General features: G+C 39.7%; 1 protein-coding gene across 1 annotated transcript in view; it reads left to right on the top strand.

Annotated features, from left to right (window-relative positions):
• syt7b (synaptotagmin VIIb) overlaps positions 1 to 26575 on the top strand; it is a 125767-nt gene that overhangs the window by 56741 nt on the left and 42451 nt on the right. Inside the window, exons 3-5 of the mRNA XM_082528546.1 lie at positions 7699 to 7778; positions 8850 to 8984; positions 22323 to 22670. Coding sequence (XP_082384672.1) covers positions 7699 to 7778; positions 8850 to 8984; positions 22323 to 22670 — 563 coding nt within the window. The remainder of the gene's footprint in view (positions 1 to 7698; positions 7779 to 8849; positions 8985 to 22322; positions 22671 to 26575) is intronic.

Raw genomic sequence — 26575 nt, 5'->3', positions numbered from 1 at the left:
TTTGTGTCACCTTCTCTCTGTATAACAAATGATCTGGTTTGTATTTGTCTCTTTGTCACCTTATCACCCCGTCCTTGTCAGAATTTCACTGCTTCTCTCTGCCCTTTTCTAGTATTGTCCCTTGCTTGCATCTGTTGCAACTTTAGTTCTCCCTTCTGCTTGCTTTCTATTTCCTTAAGGTTAAATAAATAATCACAAAAATTATAAGAAATGAGGAACATACATTGTATATACACATATGTTATGTTGGGGGTGGGGGTGCAGATTTTAGATAGTGAAATCTGCAAATAGTGAGTACTATTACCTGAAAAAATAGCTAGAATCTTACCTACTGATCAAAATTTACTGTCAAAGATTTTCTGTCAGCAGATTAATCATTTCATTGACTAACCTCTTTGGCTCTAGTCAGTAAGGATAGTTCAGTATTGCTTGTAATGAACTATTTTTTCTTTCTCTGAGCGAGAAATAACAAGGACAACAGATGCATTTTAAAGGAAATCACTGGATTACAATTTTTTTTCATAACATAACAAATTCAATGTTTTCCTTTTAAAAAATCAGCTGTTGTCCATTTTTAGTACATGCCCATCCTGCTTTGTTATCTAAAGGTCATTTTAGTTGGTTTTTGGCCATTCCTTGACTCCCAGCAAAAATAAAAAAAAATAGGGAACCCCCCCCCCCCCCACCATCTCATGATGCTTAATCGACATAATCAACTTTAATTTGATGCAGTGTGAAAAAAAAAATGCACAGAAATAAAAAAAATTTCAAGAATAATTAAATAGATTCAACATCTTTCTTCAACAGAATTGCAGACTGCACACATGGTATCTTCCCAAAGGAAAAAGTACTATAGCTTACTAGGGTATATTAGACTTAATAGTTACTATATACAGTAATGGACTTCTATACATTTTACATCAGATTAAAACTTTGGGTGTAAGATTCGGATAATTATTTATTATTAACTAGACATTTTAAATGAGAATAAGAAAGAAAAGTATGTCTTTGTGCCCCCCTTTTCCCTGTTAATGCCCTATCGGCCCCCCTGGCTAAACTTTGGTAGATCCGCCCCTGCACAGTTACCAGCCGTCAGCTACGTAGAAAAAGATCCTGGTGTAGAAAGTAATATTAAATAAATTCTAACAACAGCTTAACAAGCTTAAACGTGCTGCTGTTGTTCAGCCGCTGGTTTCTTCTTTCTGGTGCAAAGTGGGCCAAAAACAAACGGACTCGCAACAGAAAAGCCGATCAGCTGATCATTAAGCAGTTTCATGATTGAAGTAGCAGCAGGAGAGGGAGGGAGAGAGAGAGAGAAGAGGCGGTCGCTCTATATATCGTTTGTTAAGCTTAACGCAGGAATGCTTTACAAACATTCAGAGATGAACTTACACACTTGCTTTACTTCTCTCTGGGATAACTTTCTCGGAGATGAAATGCCGGTTTGGTAGCGAGGCTACAAACACACACAGCCGCTCTATCACGTGATGCACACTGCTCCGACGCGCTACGGTTATGAGCCGAGTTACGCCATGTTGCAAGTTTTGTGAGGTGCTTTTTTGATATTTAATGGATCGGATTATATTTTTTATTTCTCTCCATATATCTGATCCAGTAATTTACGTCAGTATTGGACCGATACCGATACTTAATATCGGAGTATAGAGGGAAGGAAGAGGGAGGCAGATGCATACAGGCAGGCGAGTGTGGAAGGTGCTGTTGGTCTTTGCTGAACATCCAGGTGTGTGACAAGCATAATGACTGTGTGACTTAGGAGGATGATCCAGAGGGAAGCAGGGCCACACTGCTCTGAACAGGGAATCACCCTCTGTGTCTTTCACATCTCCAGTTCATCTCATGTGACAGTTTTATCATCCTCTGCACAGCTTCATTATTCTAGATCCAGTTTCGAACCTCCCGTCTTGTCTCTTCCTGTTTCTCACTTGGCCCTCCGCTCAGTCGTACTCAGTTGCTTCTGCTTCTCCCCATCCTCCCGATCCTACCGTCTGTTTCTCACATCCTCCCACACTCTGTCAGCATTGTACCTTCTCCAACCTCTCTCCAGCCTCCTGAAGATTTTATGATTTTGCTTAATGATAGATGAGCCGCACTTGATAGCATATACTTGACTGTTATGCCATCCTTCCTTTTCTGAGTCTGTGTACATGTGTTCCAGTGCAGTGTTGTGGCTGGATGTAGGTACAGATCAGGTCAGGGCCCCAAGCGTCGCTCTCTATTGAAGATGTTTGTGGAGTTGAGTTGGACATATGAGAAGAGACATGTTGAATAATAGAGTTTATTTTAGATGCATTGGCGATAAAGTAGAATGCATAAAGAGGCCACCTGTCTGTAGGACACTGAAAGCCGAATTAAGATAAACATTCAGCTCTGTGCAGTGTCTGAAAGCCCCCAGGCTGTGAGCAGCATGATATCTTTCATTGAGTACAAGAGTTGCATTTGAACCAGAAACGGAAATGAAAAATTAGATAAATCTTTTGAAAAAGTTTGATAACTCGATCGTGTGAAAATGCACATTTGCATTGCATTTCTTCTCTAGATAGATAGATAGATAGATAGATAGATAGATAGATAGATAGATAGATAGATAGATAGATAGATAGATAGATAGATAGATAGATAGATAGATTAGACAGCATTTTCATGTATGCATAATAATTCTGCTCTCTTTTTGGCCTTGGTTTACTGCAATGTGGGCCATTTTCAGTGACCTGTTTTGTCTAGACATGAGGAAGCTAAAATTCATTGTGTCCTCTTTCAACTCTGGAAACATCTGTTCGAAGGTTTTTCAGACTACTCTCTTAAATATTTATAAGGTTGCATTAAAAAACTCCACATGGACTAAAGTTTTGACCCAGAGAATCTTTGTTTTTTTTTTTTCATTTAACACTTAATTTAATCAAATGTTTTAACGTTTTCATCCTTAAAGATTTTTTTGTATAAGCTCTCTCTGGAGTTCTGTAAAAATCTTTTTATACTGCTGTTTTTCTCTGTAAAAATCATGTTCAAAACTCGGATTTTTATGAGAAAGTCTGTGACAGCTGCTCTGTGGTGACTTTCTCACTTTTACAGTGAGGTCCATAAATACTTCTGCCTCTGTACACCACCAAAGTGGATTTTAAATCAAGATGTGATTGAAGTGCACCATTTCGACTTTCATCCACAGGAGTTGGCATTGCAATAAAAAACAGTGCATTGCCATTTTTAAAGACACTATTTATTTTCAGATGTGCAAATGTAATCGGCTAATTGACAAGGAGTTTCATGGCTAGTTCAATTCAGTTCAATTCAATTTTATTTATATAGCGCCAAATCGCAATAACAGTTGCCTCAAGGCACTTTATATTGCACAGTAGATCGTACAATAATAGATACAGAGAAAAACCCAACAATCATATGACCCCCTATGAGCGAGCACTTTGGCGACAGTGGGAAGGAAAAACTCCCTTTTAACAGGAAGAAACCTCCAGCAGAACCAGGCTCAGGGAGGGGCGGCGATCTGCTGCGACCGGTTGGGGTGAGAGAAGGAACACAAGATAAAGACATGCTGTAGAAGAGAGACAGAGATTAATAACAGTATGATTCAATGCAGAGAGGTCTATTAACACATAGTGAGTGAGAAAGGTGACTGCAAAGGAAAAACTCAATGCATCATGGGAATCCCCGGCAGCCTACGTCTATTGCAGCACAACTAAGGGAGGATTCAGGGTCACCTGGTCCAGCCCTAATTATATGCTTTAGCAAAAAGGAAAGTTTTAAGCCTAATCTTAAAAGTAGAGATAGTGTCTGTCTCCCGAATCCAAACTGGAAGCTGGTTCCACAGAAGAGGGGCCTGAAAACTGAAGGCTCTCCCTCCCATTCTACTTTTAAATACTCTAGGAACAACAAGTAGGCCTGCAGAGCGAGAGCGAACTGCTCTAATAGGGTGATATGGTACTACAAGGTCATTAAGAGAAGATGGGGCCTGATTATTTAAGACCTTGTATGTGAGGAGCAGGATTTTGAATTCAACTCTGGATTTAACAGGAAGCCAATGAAGGGAAGCCAAAACAGGAGAAATATGCTCTCTCTTTCTAGTCCCTGTCAGTACTCTTGCTGCAGCATTTTGGATTAGCTGAAGGCTTTTCAGTGATTTTTACGACATCTTGATAATAATGAATTACACTAGTCCAGCCTGGAAGTAATAAATGCATGAACTACTTTTTCAGCATCACTCTGAGACAGGATATTTCTGATTTTAGAGATGTTGCGCAAATGGAAGAACGCAGTCTTACATATTTGTTTAATATGTGCATTGAAGGACATATCCTGGTCAAAAATGACTCCAAGGTTCCTCACAGCGTTACTGGAGGCCGAGGTAATGCTGAATTAGGAAGCAGAAGGTTAGTGGCCGTCCAGGTCTTTATGTCTTTAAGACATTCCTGCAGTTTAACTAATTGGTGTGTGTTACCTGGCTTCATGGATAGATAGACCTGGGTGTCATCTGCATAGCAGTGAAAATGTATACTATGTCTTCTAATGATACTGCCTAAGGGAAGCATGTATAATGTAAACAGAATTAGTCCTAGGACTGAACCCTGTGGAACTCCATAATTGACCTTAGTGCGTGAAGAGGACTCTCCATTTACATGCACAAATTGGAGTCTATTAGATAGATATGATACAAACCACTGCAGCGCAGTACCTGAAATACCTACAGCGTGCTCTAACCGCGCTACTAGAATATTATGGTCAACAGTATTGAACACTGCACTAGAGCAGGGCGATATGACCAAAAATATTTATCACGATATACATTTGAAAATTTGCGATAACGATATAACTGACGATATAATTGACACTAGACAAAATACTTTACAACTCCACAACTTTATTAGTGCAAAAAAAAACCCATCAATGTATTTTCACTTAAACAAGCAGCTGTTTTTTATTTGCATTAAAGTTATATAAAAATGTAACTGTGCAAATGCAAATTCCTTGCTGACAGTTTAACCAAAAGGCATTTCCAGTGAAAACCATAACCCTAACCATGTAGACTATCCACAAAACTTAACCCTCCTGTTATGTTGGTTTCCAGGAACACTAATTATGTTCCTGGGTCAATTTGACCTGGGGCATGTTTACTCATCCAAAAGTGTCAGAAACACTGGCATTGATTATTTTACAGTTTTGTTTTATAATTTAGATTTTTTTTTTCTGTAGTGATGCAGATGACATATGACATCTCTTCTGTTCTGGGTGAATCTGACCCGCAACATAACAGGAGGGTTAAAAAGAGGTTATATACACACACAATACGGTAATATTATGTTGAAGCACAGTACGTATCACTCCGTGAGGCTCCTGCCTATGATAGCCGTAATGCTCCGACAATCCATCAAGCATTGCGGGTTCGTAGCTTAGCAAAGTCGTACTGAAACATTTGACAGATTTTTGAGCGCCGTGTACATAAAATCATTTCGAGGTCAGTAAACACAACCAGAATTCATACATAAGGCACACGGGATTATAAGGGGCACTGTCGATTTTCAGAAAAATCAAAGGATTGATTTTAAGTGTGAGTTTGTCAACCTAAAACAAATGGGATGTTACAGTTAAAGCCTGGCAAAGGATCTCAAGGGAGGAAACACAGCATTTGTTTCCTCTCTTAAAGATGACAGTCTGCACTTTAGCCACATCTTTATTGTTTGAATTAAAATCCACTGTGGATGATGTGTACATATAATGTAAGGAAGAGCAGCACAGCAAATCCTGATGTCAGACTGTCCTCATCATTTCTTTATGTTACCTACATGGCTGCGGGACGAGTAGCTGTTAAGTGTGTCACTAGCAGTATGTCTGCCCTGGGTGTGAACTCACTGCTCAGCCGGCTTTTAAATTTGTATGTTTTCTACATTTGTAGGGTCCCTCAAACAGCAGGAAAAGTACAAGTAGTACACAATATAATGTTTGTGTTCAAGCAACACCACTATGGCTGCTTTTCTCTCGGCCTGACATTAAAATTCACCTTTGTTTGTCGAAGCTGTGACGAGAGTGCAGGAAGGAATCACGTCACACCTTCGGCCTCAAACAGCTTCTAAGAGACACACTGAGAAAAAGCAAGAAAACGAGAAAAAGATTAAAATAATATAAATACCTGCCCTTCAACACTCAATTAGTCAGCATTTGCGAAATTAATGTTAAATTTAAAATGTCACCACCACATTTCAAGTTTGAGTTTTTTACCCCTCTGGCATGGTGCGATATTCTTATTAATAGTCCGTAGAGAGGATTGGTATATATTTTTTATGAAAATATGCATATGTAATTAAAACGCATGTCAAGTTGATTTTGTGGATAATTAATTACAGCAACAGATGGTAATGTAGCTGAAATCTTCAAATAGGAACGAGTCCAACATGTAATTTGCCTCAAAGCAAACATAAAAAAGTCTAACAGCAATTTTATGTCTTGCCTATTTGGTGGACACTTTATTACATATGTGCACCTCATGTCGTTGTCGTGAGCTTATAATGGAAAAACATTATGTAAGAAGCGAGAGTCGGTGTGACTCAGCGGGAAAGAGCTCAGTGTTATCACCCCCAAGAGTTTAATAAATACGGAGTTCAATAAAACATAGAGGTCAATAACTGTAACTACTGTATATTGCTTTGCTGAAAGCACTATCCATTAAGTAGAAAATATTTGCACAGAGTAGGTAAGATACGGTTTATAAGCCATCGCAGCAGCAATGTATGCAGTTACGTTGCCCGGTTGGAATTTCACCGTCTCCCAAATGAGCTGGCTTCACCTTAAAAAGCAGCTGTTTTCGGTTTGAGAGGAAACCCTTTAGATTTCCAGTCTGTAAATGTGTTTTTTTCCCTTTTATATAAGATCTGACATATCATTGTTTCATATCATATCACAGATTTTTTCGATGCCGAGGTTTAATTGCATGACCCGCAGCTTTTTTATATATGGTACAGCCCAGCATCTGATTTCACCTACTGCGACACTACAGTAAAGGCATGTCAGTTAGATTTCCATTACATTTTATTGACTCTTCCTGGCAGCGATGGAGAATTTAACTTATTTGTTCAATCTTAACTATCAAAACATGCACAGCAATCTCCACAAGCACGGGAAGCTTTTTCAGAAAACAAAAGCTGTTGTAGACCCAAAAACTACTTTGATTTTTTTGAGGAGACACACATCACAGCATAGGCGCAGTGGTGATATGTGCAGGCCCTCCGGCTATGCTGTAACTACAGCTTCAGCTGTAATAAACAATGCGGTGGCACCTCCGAAGGCTTTCACGAATGACTTCCTGTTTTGAAATCTTGAGTTATCTCATTATCTTAATGTGTCTGATTTCACTTTAAGTCTGATGTAGCCTGCAGCTGCGCTGTGTGTGTGTGTCTGCGTGTGTGCTTCTTGTGTGCGAAAACATTTTTGCCCATGTATCATGCATGTGAGATTGTGTATTTGCATCTCATTTTAGTTAAGTGGTCCCTGGCATCAAACCAGTGTGCACTCTTCCCTCATTTATTACATTTTACAACATGTGTTGGAACCTGATGTTATTCTAAAAACCTGAGTAATGAACACTTGACTTGCACAGATGCCTTTATAAACGATGAGAAACACGCCTCTAAGATGTGTGTCCCTCTTACTCTCTCTGTCTCTCTCGTGTCTTTGCAGGGGAAGAGGAATAAGCCCGGGATGGAGGCTGCCAGCTCTCCAGATTCAGTGAGAGGTCGAGGGGAAAATAAAGCCATCAAGTAGGTGTCAGGGAGGGAGTAGATGGGGCACGTGGGAATAATGTATGATGTGGTGATAGTATCACATTTAAACAGCTATTTGTGATTGCAAACTAATCTTGTAGCTCTGTGCGTGGACTCAAATGCTTTCCCTGAAATTATGCCCTAAAGATAGTGAGCATTTATCATATATATATATATATATATATATATATATATATATATATATATATATATATATATATATATATATATATATATATATATATATATATATACGATGTGTGACGCTGCTACTGTGCCCATAAAAAAAAACTACCTGATTTAAATTTGTCCTTGGGCAGCTCTGGACCACTTCCAACATTGCTGCTATTTTTAGATCACTCTTTGAAAATCATGTTCTGACCTCCTGGTCTGCTGATGTAAATCAAAGGCTGCATTATGGTAAATGGTCTTTACCTTATATTTAAACCCCTCCCCAATTTTTTGACATAGCAACAGCCTGCTCACCGTTTGCTCTAGTTGGAATAAATAGAAATAAGCACACTAAGCTAATTGTTAAGATTAGGATATCGACAGCTATGAATATACTTCTGCCCCTGTTTCAAATATAATTAAGCATTATTGAATACAAGAGGGTGACGCTAACAACTTGCCACAAATCTATTAGCTTTTTTGAGCTATTTCCTTTGACGTTTTTATTCTGAGTGCATACCTGACTTGGGTTTTTTTTGGTGTTTTAAATTCATACTGACTTTTCTCCCTTGCCTCCTTATCTCCTTTGTTTTGTTTCCTCATCATTGACAGCGTGATAAAACACACAGGTCACGTCCTTCCATCCTCCTCCTTTCTGAGCGTTTTGACCTACTTTTCATGATACTGGGTGACCATAAACTTGTAGTCATCCTGTAGCCAAATTCATGTTAAATTTATTTTAAAAGTATTTAAAAAGAGTATTTTTCTTTTTAGATTTTCTTTTTAATTTATTTATCAACATTTCTCGAGATCTGCTTTGTTTTCTCTTCTTTATATATGTCTGTGATTGTTTACTGCTCTCACCTGTCTCACCTTTTGCTTTCTCTCTGGCTACAGCGATCTAGACAGAGACTTTTGGAATAACAATGACAGCAGCAATGTCCAACAGAGGTGGAGCTCCTACCCACCCAAGGAGTTCCTCTTAAACATGTCTCCCTATGCACCCTACGGAGACCCCCGCCTCACGCCCAAGTGAGTCTCATTCATGTCTGGTAAGGGACTCCTCTGTCTGGGCAGGGCTGTAATGAACAGGGGCTTCTGTACAACGCTGTAGGAGTGGTCAACATAATAAAATCTTTTGCTCTTTGAGGTCATAGGTATGAGACAAATAGCACAAAAATATTCCAAATCAAAGGCTGATCAATACACAACTCAGAGCAGTGAAAAGATCACATTTAATAGCCTAAAGCATAGGTGTCAAACTCTGGCCCGTGGGCCAAATTTGGCCCGCAGCCTAATTACATTTGTCCCGCGAAGCCATACCAAATTACTATTAGAGCTGGCCTACTGGTATTATACAGCTAATATATATATTGTTTAGTATTAAGCTTTGCTTGTTCCATATTCAGTTTTTCAGCAAAACTTGTTTGAGTCCATAAGAAAAGATTCATTCTTATATCTAGAGGAAGATTTTTTTTCAATAAATATTAACGTTAGCCTGCAACTTTGTTCCAGTTTTGAATTTTGGCCCACTGTGTATTTGATTTTGACACCCCTGGCCTAAAGGGAAACAGAAAGCCTGATTTTGTAACGCTGTCAGATCACATGTCTTTTAAATGGAATTCTCCCCTCTTCCCCGGTAATCCTCATGTTTTTGCATTCAGGCATGTCCACAGTGAGGTGGTGTTTAGTATGCACTGCTGGCCATACAGCAGCTGATAGAGATGTGCAGCACCATCCCTTAATATCTGTGATTCCTTGGGCTGCGCTGACACTAACTAAAATTATGCACAATTTCCAAACTGCTGCTTTCAGACAGAAAGGCTGCAGTTGTATAGGAGTTTGAGCCCTGTGTCTTTAAAACAATACAGAAGAGTAAACTGGGGAAGCAACAGTATAGTTTGCTCTTAAATCACATACAGCGTGTACAAATGAATGTCTTTGATAGCTCCACTGCTTACAGCCCTGCTAACTTCACCTGGGTAGACCCTCCCTACCTCTCACCTGCAGCCCATGGACTGTTACCATGGAGACGGACAACCCTCAGAGAAAAGATCCCACTGTTTAACAAAACTTTTCCCCATTCCCCACTCAACGCCAAATATTAAAATCTTCTTTTCAGGATTGTGTAATAAATAACCAACATCCACAGAGGGTTGAACGTAGTGCACTAAGAAAATGAGTTTTTCAGTTTTTGTCAGGATTACTTTGACATTCAGAGAAGTACTGTATGATTATTTGCTTTCTGGCTGACATGACATGATACTACTCATGTAGTATGTTTTATTAAGAGCTAAAGCTTCTTTTTTCAAACTGAGAATGAACTAAGGGGCTGCACCAGAATCCAGTAAAAAATAAATAAATAAGGGAGGATTACTTTGGAGTGTAGCATGCAAAATAGTAAATCCCCTTTAAATATAAATCTGCAGTCAAGATGTGGTCAGATTAGCTTGAGTTCAGAGGTCTGAAGAAAAAGTGACTTCTTCAGCAAAACATGTAATAGGCACACCGGTCCAGTTTGTCCATTTCATGCTTTGCCTCTCCAAAACGTGAACATGCAGAAGTTGTATTGTGCATGCAGAAGTTGAATTACCAGCGGAGATGATGTATGAAGTTCATTTCAGGGTGCCTAATTGCCAGAAACGATTAAGCTGTGCGGCTAATATGTATTTACATGTAAATGCGTTCATAATGTCTAATAAAATGCTTTCCTGTGATTATTTTCATGTGGGCTTGAAATAAAATGTTTCCCTCTGTTGTTACTGCAACTTCTGCATGTGTATCTGTTTCACATTTTGGAGAGGCAAAGCGTGAAATGGACGCAGTGGACCAGCATGACCAGCATGTAATATCTGTAATATCGGGTTGTAATGTTGGTCCAGGATCAACATTGCATCTGACCAATCACTTTGTTGTGATGTGATAACTTTGGAATGTGGAGCAAAAAGAAAAAAGAAGCTTTTGTTAATATAAAACCCTCTTCATGAAAAAAAATTATTAACATTTCCAGTGTTTTCTTTATTAATTTGAACAGTGTAATAAATATATTATCAAGTTAGGTTTCCTAGCCAGATTTATGTTACTGATAATAGTATGCCAGTGATAGTTTTTAATAGCGTTAGCTATTTTTTTGGCTAATGCTAAGACATTGTGACTCGTCAGTTGCTATGTTGATTCTGGACTACAATTGTTATGATGATAGGAGGATAGTAACAACACCAATTCGTTGATATTATGCTCAGTTTTTCCACTGAAGAAGAAGTGAAAAGCTATACCCAAATGAACAAACCAAACTGTATCGGATTTCCTTATCTTGATTATTGAACATGCACCAAATAAAGAGGCAGCTTCATTAATGTAAATGCAGAAGGCTTACAACAATGGGTGAACTGGTTACACTAAAAAAACGGGAAAAGTTCTTTGAACAGTTAATTCCAAATGTTGCAAAACTGCTCAAATGCAGTCCAATGCCCAGGTCAGCTCGACCCAGCAGAGCAGCTTTTCAGTTATTGAAGACAAAACTGACCCAGAAGCAAGCAGCAACTGAAAGTAGCAGCAGTTAAGGCCTGGAAGAGCATCTCAAGGGATGAATGGGTTCTTTCATCTAATTACTGAAAACAATCCTTATATTTAAATAATGTTAGCTTGTAGCTTGAAAATGAGTAACTGTGTGTAAACATGGCTGCAATTCCTGAACAGTTAATTCTAAATTTTTGTTACAAATCTTGAATGAAAAGTGAAAGTTCACACTTTCAGTATTATATTCAATATCTGAGGGTGGTACTTTCTTCTTTCCACCAGAAAACAAATAATTGTATTTCTCAAAATGTCCATCTGTTCCTTTAATGACGTGGTTTTTGGTCTGACTTTTTTCACTGTTTTGTTTTGGGGGGTTTTGTGAGTGTAAAGTTACGTGTTTTTACCCCCACTCCCCTTTCTCCTTCACTCTTTCTGTGTTTTCTGCTTGTTGTCACTACTCGTACTATCACTCATAGTACTTTGAGTGCTTTAAGCCTCCCCGATAGCCCTCCTGAGTCTAGTCTACTAAGCCTTATTCCAAAAATAGTGACACTGTATCCTTGGTGTACAGTGCAACGTCTGTTTCATATCAACCTCCATTCCATCATTTAGATGCACCTCACACAGTCACTGAGGCATTAAGTGAACCTGTTCTTTCTTATTTTCTCTAATTATAACTCACTTGACTCTTTCAAAACCACCGGGCGCTCAGTTATTTGGTGTCTGTGCAGTGGTGCTGAAATTATTTTTAAATTCAGCGAACAGCAGTGATTATAGCTTTTGTTGTGATTGCATTTCATTCTGTTATTGACAAGATTAATTCTGTGTGGCATTTGATAAGATAGTAATGGTGAGATTTCTGAATAGGGTGATAGTGGATCACTGAGCTATTTCATAGTCCTTACTGTGGCGATTCCTTTGTACAAAGCAAGTTTGTTTAGCAGCTTTCAAAGGTGTCTTTCTGAGGTAAATCGAAAATTACTGTTTGGAAACAGTTCAGACAAATTATATCTAAAAGCAAGGAAAAAAGGGATCAAGTCACGAAAAAGAACATGTTATTCAAGTAATGATATTCAAGTTGTGATTAATTATATCACATTCATCATTGCAAAAACAATCATTCACTTAACTGTCAGCCTACACTTAATGCTTGAATGTCGTTGTGGACGCCCTCCTGTTGTTCACCTGTGTGTCGTGTGATTTGTCCTCAATCAAAAGGTCCCGTACTGATCTCAGCGTTCTGTCTGTACTCGTCTCTGTGACGTCCGAGTCCAGGTCAGCTGGGGTTGGGTTTGTGGCATGCTGAGAAGAAAAGAGGACACTTTATATTGAAATGCTTTTTTTTTTATTTCAATGGGAATATTTGCAAATTAAGTGAAATATTTTATGCAAATGCATAAAAGTGCTGCAGGCGAGTTCTTGTGAACAGACTATAGCATTCTGTTTTCATACCCTGCAGTCTTAAAATGTGAAAATGACGCATTTGCATCATTTCTCGGCTGTTATGCCTGCCTCCGAGAGCCAGCGGCTTGGTCACTGCTGTGTACATGTATGAGTGAAATGGGCAGAATGTCGGGTTCTTGTGGTCCTTTTCTTACCTTAAACTAGGATATAGTGGACTGAGCAGCTACAATAACAAAAGTTTTCTGAATATCACTCCACACTTAGTGAGAATCTGTGTAAATTCGACATTAAGAAGTTGCTTTAATAACATATTTTACAATGAACAGAGTAAGCTTTTGTGCAGCTTTGAACTGAATTATTGTAAATATGTTTTGCCCCCTTTTAGTCCCCAAAGAGTGAGATGACTGTCCTCTCCAATTTAGTCAAAGCATTGGTGACGAGCAGCTGCTCTTCCAAGTTTTTGTTATTCACTGGACACTTGTGGCTAGACTGAGTGCCTGTGAAGTGTCTTAGTCATCGATTTGACTAACTCATAACACTTTTGCTCTCCGGCTCTGTGCGTCTGTCTCTCGTCTATCTCTCTCTTTTTTGTTTTGTTTGTACCTTCTCGTGGGTCTGTCTGTCCGTGTTTTCCTTGTCTACGACCCACCCCACCGTTCCACCCAGTGGGGCTGTGGATAAGGGTGGGCAGGGTGGTGCTGGACCCTCACCGGGGGCCAGTGACAGCGGGGGTGGTGCTTGCTCTGGGACTGGGGCAGGGCCCAGTCGCAGCGACAGCGTGCGGAGCATGGTGACGGGGGGCAGCAAGGCCGGGCGCTGGCAGACGGTCCAGAGCCACATGCATGCCGGAGGCCTGCGGTTTAGCAAGTGAGTGGCGCATGGTGACATGGGGCACGCATGAGGGGCTACAGTGGGCACAACAGCAGCATGGTGTGGCAATCAAGGAAGTGAGTCTGTAAAAATATCATGGATGGAGTAGTTGCATGTACTCTTTTTTTTGTTCTTTTTACACATTTGAAACCCTGTGCAGGTGAAGACAATGTAAAGCAGGCTTTAAAGAGAAGATGCTTTGCAGAATGCACCTGCTATGCATGAGTAACCGTTTAAACCTCTTGGCTACAGAGAGGTTCCTCACTCATAAACAAATGCCATTTTTATGTCAGCTGCCAACCAAGTGATGTTGCAGACAAAGCAAATTCACGCAGCCGTACTGTTCCTCTGCAGGCTCCAATTTGCTGAAGGCTGTAACAGTTTCAAGAATTTCAGACAAAACAGATGCTCTCTGAAGATCTTCAGAAACGACATGTTCATTCATCTGAAGTAACAGCTTTTTAAACTCTGAGTGGGTTGCTGGATAAACAGCAGGAGAGCAGTTTTATCCGGGCTAGTGATACAAATGAACCTTCTGTTAGTAACTGCTGGATGAATATGATAAGATGATACTGTAAACAACATCATTCGATAACGGTGCTGCGTAGTGGGAGGAGGTAGTAAAAGTTACCCAAAGTTTGAGCAGTTTATTGCTTGCATTGACATGAAACTCCCTTTAATTAATCAGGGCAAAAGTCTGAAAACTGGATTCTTTTTTTGCTAAAGAGTCAGTGTGAGTAAACTGTAAATACATACAGTAAATACAAACACAAGGATGTTATCTCTCAGAAACCAAAGGGAAATACGTATACGTAAAGACTAGGGCCAAGTTACAGGATGGCCCCAGTCTTCATTTTGCGTTAACCAAAACAGTCCCAAGTTTCTAAAACTTTGAAGTAGAAATACAAAATAGACTCAGGATAGCTATTTGTTAGCTATAACCTTTCTGTGTGACCTTTACACATTCTTCCACTCATCCCAGGCCCCACTGTGACCCTTCTTTGGATAAGTGGTTAAGAAAATGAATGGATGGAATTAACAGCTGCCCTCATTGTGTGGCATTAAAAAACGCACACAAGCTTAATGTAACAGCTTCGTTGCAGAGATAAAGATTTATGATTTGGTGTCATTTCTAGTGATGTGCGATACCACTGATTTCCTTTCCGATCCGACACCAAGTAAAATTCAGGGTGGTATCGACGATACTGATCCGATACCGATACTTTGTACAAAAACGTATTTCAGTTATTGTATCTCAAATTATAGCGTCATAATGATTACAGGACATCGGATTACTTGTTCTTATCGTTTAATAATGCACAGTTAACATATAGAAATAAGAAAACTGAAGTTGTGCGCTATTTGAACACGTTGCCTGCCTGCAGCACTAAAGGACTCTGTGAGAGACGTCTGTCTCGCCCTAGCAGCACCTGTCCCTGTCCTCCTCTTCAGTTCGCCTCAACATAAGCTCATCATATTCTGTGATATGATTTACTCTGAAGTGCTTGATGAGGTTAGTAGTGTTGCCACAACACCTCACTTTCTCGCCACATGTATTGCAAACTACGTCTCAACCGTTTTTGTGGAAGTAAAATACGTCTGCACATGACTCCATTTACGCTCAGCCATTGTTGTGAGTGTGCACACCAAGGGGCTGGACACATTTATACAGACGTACTTTGCACATGACTATGACAGGCGAAAGACTAAGTAGTTCCTTCCAATGTAGACAATCCAAATGATACAGATTCTTTCCACTCTGTTCCTGTTAATGATAACCTACAAATTTACCCTAAATTACTAAAATATCGATATTTTAATATGAGTATCGATTCTGGAACATAAATGACTGGTATCGGAGGAATCGATATTTCAGTATCGATCCGCACATCACTAGTCATTACTATACAGTGCTATGACAAAGTTTTTGCCCCTTTCCTGATTTCTTCCTTTTATTTTTTTATTATGGCATATTTGACACACTTACAAATTTCAGATAGTCAAAGAAATTTTAATTTTAGACAAAGATAACCAGAGTAAAAACAAAATTCATGTTAAGGGAAAAATGCTATCCAAGCCAGCCTGACCCTCTATGAAAAAATAATTGCCACCTAAACCTAATAACTGGTTGTGCCCCTCTCAGTAATCAATAGAGCATTTGCAATAACTGACAATGAGTCTATTATATCCCTGTGGAGGACTTTTGGCCAACCCTTCTTTGCAGAATTGTTTGTAATCCAGCCACACTGGAGGGTTTTCCAACGGTCATACCAAAGCATCATAATCAGATTTAAGTCCAGATTTTGAGTAGGACACTGACAACTTGACTTATACTGCCACATAAGCCAAGTGTCCTTGAGCTTCAGAGCATGAACTAACAGCTGACAATTGTGCTTCAGGGTTTTCTGGCAGAGAGCAGAATTCACATTTCCATCAAGAATGTCGTCCAAGTCCCGAAGCAGCAAAGCAGCCCCAGACAAGCACACTATCACCACCATGTTTGATTGTTGATATGATGTTCTTTAGATGCTCTGTTAGTTTTACATCAGCCGTAACGGGATTCAAACCATCCAAAACGTTCAGCTTTTGTTGTGTCAGTTCACAGAATATTTTCCTTAAATTTTTTGGCCAATGTGAGACAAGCTTTTTGCTCAGCAGTGGTTATCACCTTTGAACTCTTGCTTGGGTGCCATTTCTGCTCTGTCTCTTTGTGAATCATGAATTATGACCTTAAGTGAGGCCTGCAGTACTGCACTTTGGTGTTCTGGGTTTTTTGCGATGAGTCCTGGATGAGTCGTTGATGCACTCTTGGAGTAATTTTGGTAAGCCAGCCACTCCTGGGAAAGTTCACCACTGTTGCAAGCCTTGCACCTCCATTTGTGGATAATGGCTCTCACTGTGGTCCACTGGATTCCTAAAGCCTTAGAAAAGGCTTTGTAACCCTTTTCAGACTGATAGATGTCAATGACTTTGACATCTTGAGTTTTTTTTGGTCGTGTCAGACAGGTTTAAGTGATATCTTGGGGGCGGTTACTTTTTCACACAGGGCTAGGTAGGTTTGGACCCCTTTTTTTACCTTAGTAAACGAAATCACTATTTTAAAACTGCAAATTTGATGACGTGAAATATGTAAGTGTGAGAAAACATTTAAAAAAGAAATGCATGTTATCCAACAATGTAAATCATCACAAATAGTGCTTTCTAAACTACAATTAAGTGAATTTTTGCAATTATAATTTGTCAAACAAACTGGTTGCTGAAAGCTGAATTTTTTTTCAACACCTGTAGCACATACAAGATATAATGACAATAACATGTGTGAATCAAACGGTCTCCTGGAAACAGTTTGATCATTGAATTAAGAGCAGTACTCTGTAATATACAATAGATTAATAAGTGGAGCTCTACAGTAGCGTTCAGCACAGTAGATGAAAGCCATCTCTCCACTCAGTCACAATTCCTTCATTACTAGCTAACTCTTCATAATACTGCCTGCCCCTGTTATTCTGATAGAATAGATTAATTAGAAACTAGGAAGCAAAACTGTGATTTCAGAATTGATATTTGCCTCTTGATTGGACTGAAGATAATAGAAACTGCCTCCATGCATAAAATGATGAATGAAAATTAGGGAACTGGAGAGCTCAGTGCACAGCAAGAAAACACAGGCAAATAAACAATTTGCAAGCAAACCAAGAAAACATCTTCACCAATTAGACAACACATGCCCTAAATGTAGGACAATGGTTCTGTTTCCTCACCTCGCAGCATTTATTGAAATTGTGCTTTCTTGTGTCTGTGCATTATGTTTGAGTGACCTTTATTTAAATAGTATACTGATATAAACATGAATTTAAATGGTAAATGGCCTGTATTTGTATAGCGCTTTACTTAGTCCCTAAGGACCCCAAAGCGCTTTACACAACATTCAGTCATCCACCCATTCACACACACATTGACACACTGGTGATGGCAAGCTACATAGTAGCCACAGCCACCCTGGGGCGCACTGACAGAGGCGAGGCTGCCGGACACTGGCGCCACCGGGCCCTCTGACCACCACCAGTAGGCAACGGGCGAAGTGTCTTGCCCAAGGACGAACTCCCAACTCTTGAGCCATGATCGCCCCACAATTAAGTTATCCCACCACATTATTCTTTACTCCTATCACTCCTCTGTTTTGTTTTCCTGCTCTTTTTAAATCCACCTGTATTTCCATTTCTCCTTTGGAATTGGTTTCTATTTTTGAGCATTTACGTCTCTCTGCCATACGATCTTTCACCCTTCACTGTTGATATTTTCTCGCTCTCCTTGTTTTTCACCCTCCTCAATTTCCCTTAATTACGAAATCATTCAAGGTTTATAGTCATCTTAATTGACTTTCAAGCAAGAAGAAATGTGAAAATAACCCTCTAAGTCAGTAATTGGATACAGCAGATAAAAAGGGAGCGTGCTCAGGGTGTATGAATGACTGTGGCTGGTGCCACCGTGCCGATAAAGAAGGCAGCAATGATGTACAGTACCTGAAAGCACAATTTTAAGGGAAACCACTTGAAAAGGGCTTAGAATATTTCAAATCATAAAATTAGTCAAACTCAAGACAGTGAAAAGACTTGAAGCAGGTAATACGGCATGTGCTCAGACATCTGGCTTAATGTCACCATTAAACCATCAAGATATACTAATTTTTCATGATGTCAGCTATGATAACGTGACTATTGAACCCCCCAAAATAAGGGGTATTACACACTCACCAGACACTTCATTAGGTACTCCTGTTTAACTGCTCATTAAAGCAAATATCTAATCAATTGGTCAAATGGCAGCAAAGCAGAGTATGCTAAAGTTCAGACTGAGCATTTAGAAGAAAGGTAATTTAGGCAACTTTGAACACACATAACCTTTTTAGACTTTTACAGAGAATTGTCAGAAAAAGAGCAAGTATCCAGTGAACATCAGTTCCCTAGATGAAAAGGTTTCGTTGATGCCAGAGGTCAGAGGGGAATGGCCAGACTGCTTTGAGCTGATAGAAAGCCAACAATAACTCAAATAACCGCTAGTTATAATCAAAGTATGAAGCAGAGCATCTCTGACCTCACAACACAACAAGCCGTGAAGCAGGTGGGCTACAGCGGTAAAGGACCAAGAACAAGTTAAGAACAAGAAGCTGAAACTATAATTCTCATGGGATGACCAAATATGGACAACAGAAGATTGGAAAAATGTGGCCTGGCCTGAGGAGTTGGAATTTCTGCTATGACTTTTAGACAGTGTGGTCGGAATTAGACATAAACAATATGAAAAATCCCATCTTGTATCAGTTGCTCAGGCTGATTCTTGTGTAATGGTGTGGGGGATACACATTTTCTGCCCTTCAGTACCATCAGTGGCCTCAGTTAGCCTAGCCTACCAAGTAATGGTACTCAAATGGCCTCTACAGTCACTAGATCTCAATCCAATAGAGCCCGTTTGAGTTGTAGTGAAATGGGAGATTCACACAAGTGAATGTTGACATGCTGTCATGCCAGCATGGACCAGAATCTCAGAGGCCACCAAGAATTTATGCATTTATGAGGGCAAAAGAGGCTTCAACTCATTACTAGAAAAGTGTAACTAATGAAGTGTCTGGTGAGTATAGGGGTGTTAAAGGTGTTAAGTCACCTTCTTATTTTGGCTATACCAAAGTTAGCTGCAAATTTTAGTTCATTTGCTCAAATCATCATGCAGCAATAACGTAGGTCATCAATTTCCTCTTTTAACATCCCATTTTACACCTGCCCACCTGTCCTGTCACATGCCAATTCCTTTATCTGAGGAACAATGCATCCTGTAGAGTAAAACACAGCCAGACAATCAAATTCATCAAAGCTAAGAATCCTTATAAAATACATTACCTATAGTAAAAAATGCTAAAAGGTTTTAAATTAATTGAAGCTAAAATTATCAGAGCACATATAAAGGGATGATCTACTGTAACAGTGTACTGTTATTAAAAATATATATTCTACATAGTCTTGGTGTACAAAGACTGTGTAGCTCAGTACAAAGACTCATAAAAGTTTAAATGTTTAGGTTCAAATGATTAATTTAGAAGTTGTGCGATTATATTTTAGTTATTTCATGTTTATGCTTGGATAAGTGGTTGTGTGAACTGTTTGTGTTAAGATTTAAGTTGTTCATATTTCTTACATGAACATCTAGCTTGAAACTCTTTTTCCTGATCAGAGCTCTAAATATTTTTTTCTTCTAATGATGATCATATCTTCAAAACAGTTTTGCCCTAATGACGTCTATTTATGTCATAGTTTTTGACTTTTTACTGAAAAATCGGACTTCCTGATTGCTGTTGCTCACCTGTTGCACTGATTATTCAAGCTGGGATAATCCAAGCCATGAAAGTGCTCCTGCTAACAGTCGCCCATAGCTGTTTGTGTAGGAAAATAAATACAAAAGTCAAACTTCTGGAACCCCAAATGCCCTCCTCCCACTTCAAAACCGTATAATTCTGCTCAACAGAAATCCGCCAAATGACTTTTATACATTAATTCACATTTATTCAGTTCGAATATTAGGCACAAGTAAACAAACACACTCATCAAAGTCTCTCCCCAGGAAAGATCTAATGGTGTGCTCCGTGTGCGTTTGTATGAGAGAAAACATGCATGCACCAGAGCATGTATATGAGCCCTGTCTTGTATTTACTTGATCCAGCATTGCACTGCTCCTCAGGGTGCTTGTCTCCTGGCTCTCCAACAGAGTCAGAGCCAAGGTAATACCAAAGAGCGCTGCTGTACACAACTCAAGTCCAGGCAGTAAATCCTCCCTCACTGCATTAGCTTCAGACAGAGCTGTTTAGCACAAGCTTACAGTCATCAGGCAGGGCAGTGATTGAGGGGAGGATAAGGGGTGAAGCACTATTACATGCTTGTAAGAGTAGCAGACCTGTAATTAGAGGGCAGACTTAAGGAACGGTGATTGGAGGTGGTGTGGCTATAGAGTGATGTGAGGGCTGAGGGTAAAGAAAAGATGAATAGGCAGAGGAGAACCACAAAGGTAAAAGGAAGAGCTGAGAGTGAAAACATAGCAGGAGCCGACAGGACCTTTGAGAAAGATTGGTGGAAGCAAAAGGGAAGAAGGTAGAAGTAGGTCAAGGCTAATTAGGGAGATAGATAACGGAGAGAAAGAAATTCAGCACTGCAGATGGAGAGCCGAGTCTCAAGTGAAGAGATAGTGCTACTATACCTTAAGCTCCAATTTAATTCCACTTAACGCTGAGGTAGGAACCATGTTTGTAGAATCATAAAAGGGGAAAAAGAACCTAATAACCTTTCAGTATATTGTAATTACAGTGGTCTTAGGTGGGGGGGGGGGGGGGGGGGGGGGGACTAGACTCTTGCACTTCTTGTGCTCTAATCAGACGTTGGAGAATCGAGCCTGTGATGGGAGACCAGACCAATCAGATCATTTCAGACCTGATCACAGGAGTAATGTAAAGTAGAATAAGAGTCCAAGTCCACACGAGAATTAAGATGTTGGAGGTATTAGTGGTTAACTGGAGAACTTTCAGCTGGGAGAGCTGGGTTCATGTTCCTATGTGAAGTTTAAAGTCAGAGTTGATTGTGTGAGCAAATGCTCATATGCTTGATTGCTGGGAGGGAGTTGGCACAAGAAGGAAGAGCTGCAGGAGGAGATCTGTCTATGTTGAAGATTCACCCTTTCTAGATTTCGGCTGCAGTTTTAAGACCTGATCCCACTGAATGCATCACGCACAACAACAAAAAATCTCCCAAACTATGACCGCTGAACACATCAGAATGCAACTCATCAGTTTGTTTGCTCATAGACAGACAGACTGCCTTCGTGTGTTTTCTTTTAATGGGCTTATTAGACAGCACTAGCTGCTCGTTAGTGGAACAGCTGGCATGATGGGCATTTAGATTCAATGTAGAGTCACCCATGTCACTCCGTGTGAAATAATTTTGTTTGGCTTTCGTCATTTTATCAACCTGAAGGACAGCTGCAAAGAGGACTACACCCTGATTTTGGCATTCTGATGCTGCAAAATGTGCATTTCCAGTGGGACCAGTGTCACTGGCTGCAGGTTTTTAATTTGTCTGTGATTCTACAAAAAGCAGAGGTTTGTTTAGTCGCCAGTTTGGATATGAATGATATGTTGTATGCCAGACTAAACACGTATGGTCAGCTAGGCAAGATAAGGCAAAAATTCAGCACAGCTGTTTTCTTGCAGATGTTTAACAAGTATCTCAAGCTTGTTGGCAACTCCTTCTTTACTGATCTTTGCTCTCTCTCAAGTCTCTCTCCCTTGGATATTCACTGCAGACTCCTAGAGTTCAGTCAGTGCTGTGCTTATCTATGTTTTGGCCATTTTTATCCTCTCTTCCTTTTGATATCAACATAATAACATGTTACAAATTTGTTTTATACTTTCATCTTTCACCCTTTCATCTCAAAACGGCCTGCTCTTTCTTCTATATTCCCATTACGTATCTCTAACTCCATTTATTTCCTTTTTTTTGTATCCATCTCTGTCCTCGGTGTTCCCATGTATCCGTTCAGCTTTGGGGACGCTTCCCTTTCATCAGCTTCCACCCTGGAGCACATCCCGTCCTCAGCTGTGGCGCGCCCTCGGCCCCTGGTCCGGCAGCAGAGCCTCCAACAGCCCCTCACTCACCAGCCTCCTCCGGGTCCCAACGACCCCCCAGTCACCTCGCAGAGTCTGGGCCAGTTGCACACAGGCCCAGGCGGGGGGGGCCACCGTGGGGGCCCGCGGGGGGTCCGGGGGAGTCCGGCTGGAGCCTCCCGGTACAGAGGAACAGGGACAGGCCGATCAAGGTCAAATCCAGGCAGCTGGGACCACATGGTGGAGCAAATCCGAACCCGAGGTCTGGATGTTAAGTCGTTCCTGTAAGTACTTTACTTTCCTATAAGTAAAGTTGAGGATCATATGTGCAGCACTGCAAATACAAATTTATTAAATTTAGTGCACCATTTCATTGTAGTCTCTTAAATCCTGCCTTCAGTTTTCAAATTATCGTTTGTGTGCTGGAGTGTGATCTGTGGCATTGTCAGTCTTCAAATCCTGTAAGTAATAGTATAAATAGTCGAATGTGAAATTACTTTGTAAAATAAAAGTTCTGCTTTCAAAAGTGTACCGAAATATAAATGTTTAATATTACTCATAACAAGAGAAGTATAGCAGGAATAATAAAATGGACCCGTGAGTGTCGCACTAATACATAATTATCACTATATCATTAATGTTTAAATAGCTTTTTGCTGCTGCAGGTGGTTGACGGGGCTAATTTGAACTGTTTTAAATGCACCACATTTGTGGTTAAGTTGATAATAAAGCATCTCTGTACGTAAAAGTAGCGGATCAAACTTCCTTCTGAAATGTAGGCAATTAGAAGGAACACACTCAAATTTTAAATACTCAAACAAGTAACTCAAACGTTGCATCCTACTGCTGGAACGTGGTGCTGTTAAATCTTGTTGAGTGCTGCTGAGAGGTTTTTTGTTCGCCCCCCTTTTTTTCACTCATGCCTGACAAAATAAAGCTCTCAGTATAAAGCACCAGAAACCGAAAGAGATTCTTCATGAGTGTGGGATTTCTTGAAGGGCTGCCGAATAAGCTGTGGTCTAATAAAGTGACAAAATGGCAAAGCGTGTGCTTTTTACACAGGATGGAACCAAAATCAACTGCAATCCTCTACGGTCTCTGCAGAACTTCAATTTATTAATTTTGATGAGGTTGTCCCCAAGAGACTCATTTAAATGATTATTTTCAGGGTGTAGTGATATTAATATGCATGTAGTAGAAAAGGTGTGTGTCGGGCATCAAGGGTTTTAACATATTAGTTTTTCATTGCTGTTAATTGCCAATCATGTAAATGTCTCAAATAATAGGTGATATTATCTTCTCTTAAGGTATTTTATAATCACTTTCTAATGTTCTTCAGCTCCCATTTACATTTATTTGTGTTTATTTACTTGTGTATAGTTTTAAATTTTACAAAAACAGCGCTGGCACATGCAAAAGTTCAGATTTAACATCTGTTTATTATCATATATTTAATATATTTTTATAGTAATTCCAGCAGGTCATAAGAAAAACAAACTTGATTTAAACTTGTCTGGTCTGGAACTGTGCATCACCACAGCATGCATATATTAACTACACAGCAGTACCATAAAATACAAACTTCTGTTTTTTTCCCTATTACGTGCATCTTTTATGTCTTGATTTAGGTGGTATAAAACAGCCAGATACCGCAGGATAGCGTTAGGCCTAACAATAAAATAAACAATCTTTAAATATTCAGATTTCAAAACTTGTTTTCTTCTAAAGTTTTTTTCAAGACAGACTGATAGAAAAAATCCAATCATAAGCAGAAATCTTATAACAAGCCCAACCTGGGTTACAAAAAAATAAAGCAAAGTTAGCCAAAGTCACGAGTGATTTTTCAACACCAATTTTCCAACTCATTCTTCACTGAGTAGAGAAGCTTCTGGTGTGCGATGGTCAGTGATTGTTTTTTGATACCGAGCATGGAGAGCCTTCCTCCACCCCTTAGCTTGAGTGATAGATTACAGATGATGTGCTCTGCAAAGCAGCCTCATGTAAAAGCTCTCCTTCCCGCCTGACCGCAAACATAGATGCTCACACACATCCATCCATACACATAGCTCTTTGCTCTGTACCTTTTACATGTCCGCCCATTAGCAGTGTCTCCGGGGCTATTGACCTCCCTGCCTATGTGAATCATCATTCAAATAAGGCTGTGCACATCATGCACACGAAGGTGGTTGTCCCTGTCCTCGTGAATCTCGTTGGACCAAACACGCCAGCGGTTGACCCTGGAGGTGGTGGGAGAGGGAGACGTGGAGGTGGGTGGGGGCAGTGTGGGTATCATGCATTTGTGATCAGTGGTGTATAAACAAGCAAAAGCAGCAGTTTCACCCTCCAGCTGTGACAATACCTGTCACGCAGTGTGGCATCTGAGCTGCTCCCCTTTCATTTTCCAATCAATAGACCTGATGTAGGTGGCAATGATTTCAGCGTGGAGCACGTGTGTCTTTTTTTTGGTCATCTATATAAATCCATTCACTTTATCGATGAGCGTCATGTAGATGCTGTTTACACATCCCCAGTGGGCTGCAGCCTCTCAAGTACTAATGTGTTCCTCTTGTTGTCAATACTACTTCAACAAAGAGCACCTTGTTTGGTCGGGAGCACTCCAGAGAGTGGGGACAAAAAATATGAAATGTGCAGAGATGAGAGGAGGAAGATCAGAGAAAAGCTAAGAAGAAACTGGAAACATCAGGAAGGAGATAGGATTCTTTCTTTTTTTTTTAAAAATCTTTTGATCCTATTTAAATCTATTTATGTTTCTAAGCATGTGCTGTGCCAGTGTGCCTGCACATGTGATGTGACAATAAAAAGTGATTTGATTTGATTTGATTTGAGCTACATGCACGTCGACACGTGAAGTCAGCGCTGCCAACGTGACTGGCTCGCTGCTGCAGGAGTTAAATTTTTCCAGTTCAATTTTTGAGAGAAAATAAACATTTGGGTCTCTGCAATTTCATTAGCACCCACCACTATCTGTTATTCACAACAAAGGCATTCAGATAAACGTAAGACAGCACCTAATCCACCAAATAAAAAGTAAATAAATAAATAAATGTGAGGCTGAATCTTTTATAGCTAAGCCTAAAACTAAGCCAGCTGATGTTAAGGGCTGCAAGACATCAGAAAAAAAAACATGTTTTGAAGTTGGATTTGGCTTTTAAGGGAAGAGGTAGTGGTGAAGAATACTATATGTTAAGGTTGTCCTTGGATCATGCATGCTATGGTAAAGGGTTGTAAAAAATGAAAAATAAATGTGGTGAATGGAGAAAAAAAGCTAGAAGAGTGTACAATATGTACATACATGTGACTTACTGTCTGTGACTGTGAATCACAAGGTTAGTTGTGGGCAAATGCTCATTTGTTAAGGGCACTGTTTGCATGGCTTTGAATTCATGGCGCAGTGTTGTTCAGTAAAATGCATTTTGGATGATTTCAGGCTTGTTTAGAGAGACAATAACAGCTGCAAATGAACATTGTGTTTCTTTGTTGCAGGTATGCTTGCACCTCTGTTTTTGTGGATTTTCTTTTTTCTTTTTGCTTTGCATGTCATTTGCATGTCATTTCAGGTGATTCTGTTTTTCTCTGAGACAATCCAAACCTTTCTTTTAGGGTTTTCTGTACAAATATTAGCATATTTATTACTCACAGAGGCAACATACAGTGGTGTATGTGATCGCCCCCACTTATTTATCAAAAGTTATTCGTTGTTGAACATCACTTTTGTTATTCTCTAACAAACAAAAACAATAGTAAATGATAGCCACATATACAATGTCAGTGCAGTGTTGTGTCAGTGTTAATGAACTGAAGAAATTCAGCTTTGAAGCAATAAATTGGCTGAAAAAAATCTCTACTCATCCAAATGCTACAGCATACAGTACATTAGGCAATCAGAGGGATTACACATTATCTGAAATGTTACAAAACTTTAATGTAATTCAAAGACCGGGTGACTTTTCTTTGCAAACTCACGGCCTCGATGAGTTAATGGTAAAGAACAAAACTTCCCTAATAACTTAAGGTTTAAATCATTTGTGTAACAAACAGCACTGATAATAAAACCAAAGAATGAATAAATACTAACCTGGGATCAATGAAAGGTTCCGAATTAATGGTGCTTCCTTGTTACCTTTAACAAGCACACATAATCTACACTGCCAGACCAATAATAAATCAC

The sequence above is a fragment of the Aulonocara stuartgranti genome (genome assembly GCF_965226115.1).
Source record: "Aulonocara stuartgranti genome assembly, chromosome: 1".
In the NCBI taxonomy this organism is placed as follows: Eukaryota; Metazoa; Chordata; class Actinopteri; order Cichliformes; family Cichlidae; genus Aulonocara; species Aulonocara stuartgranti.
This window is presented reverse-complemented; position numbering and strand designations above follow the sequence as displayed.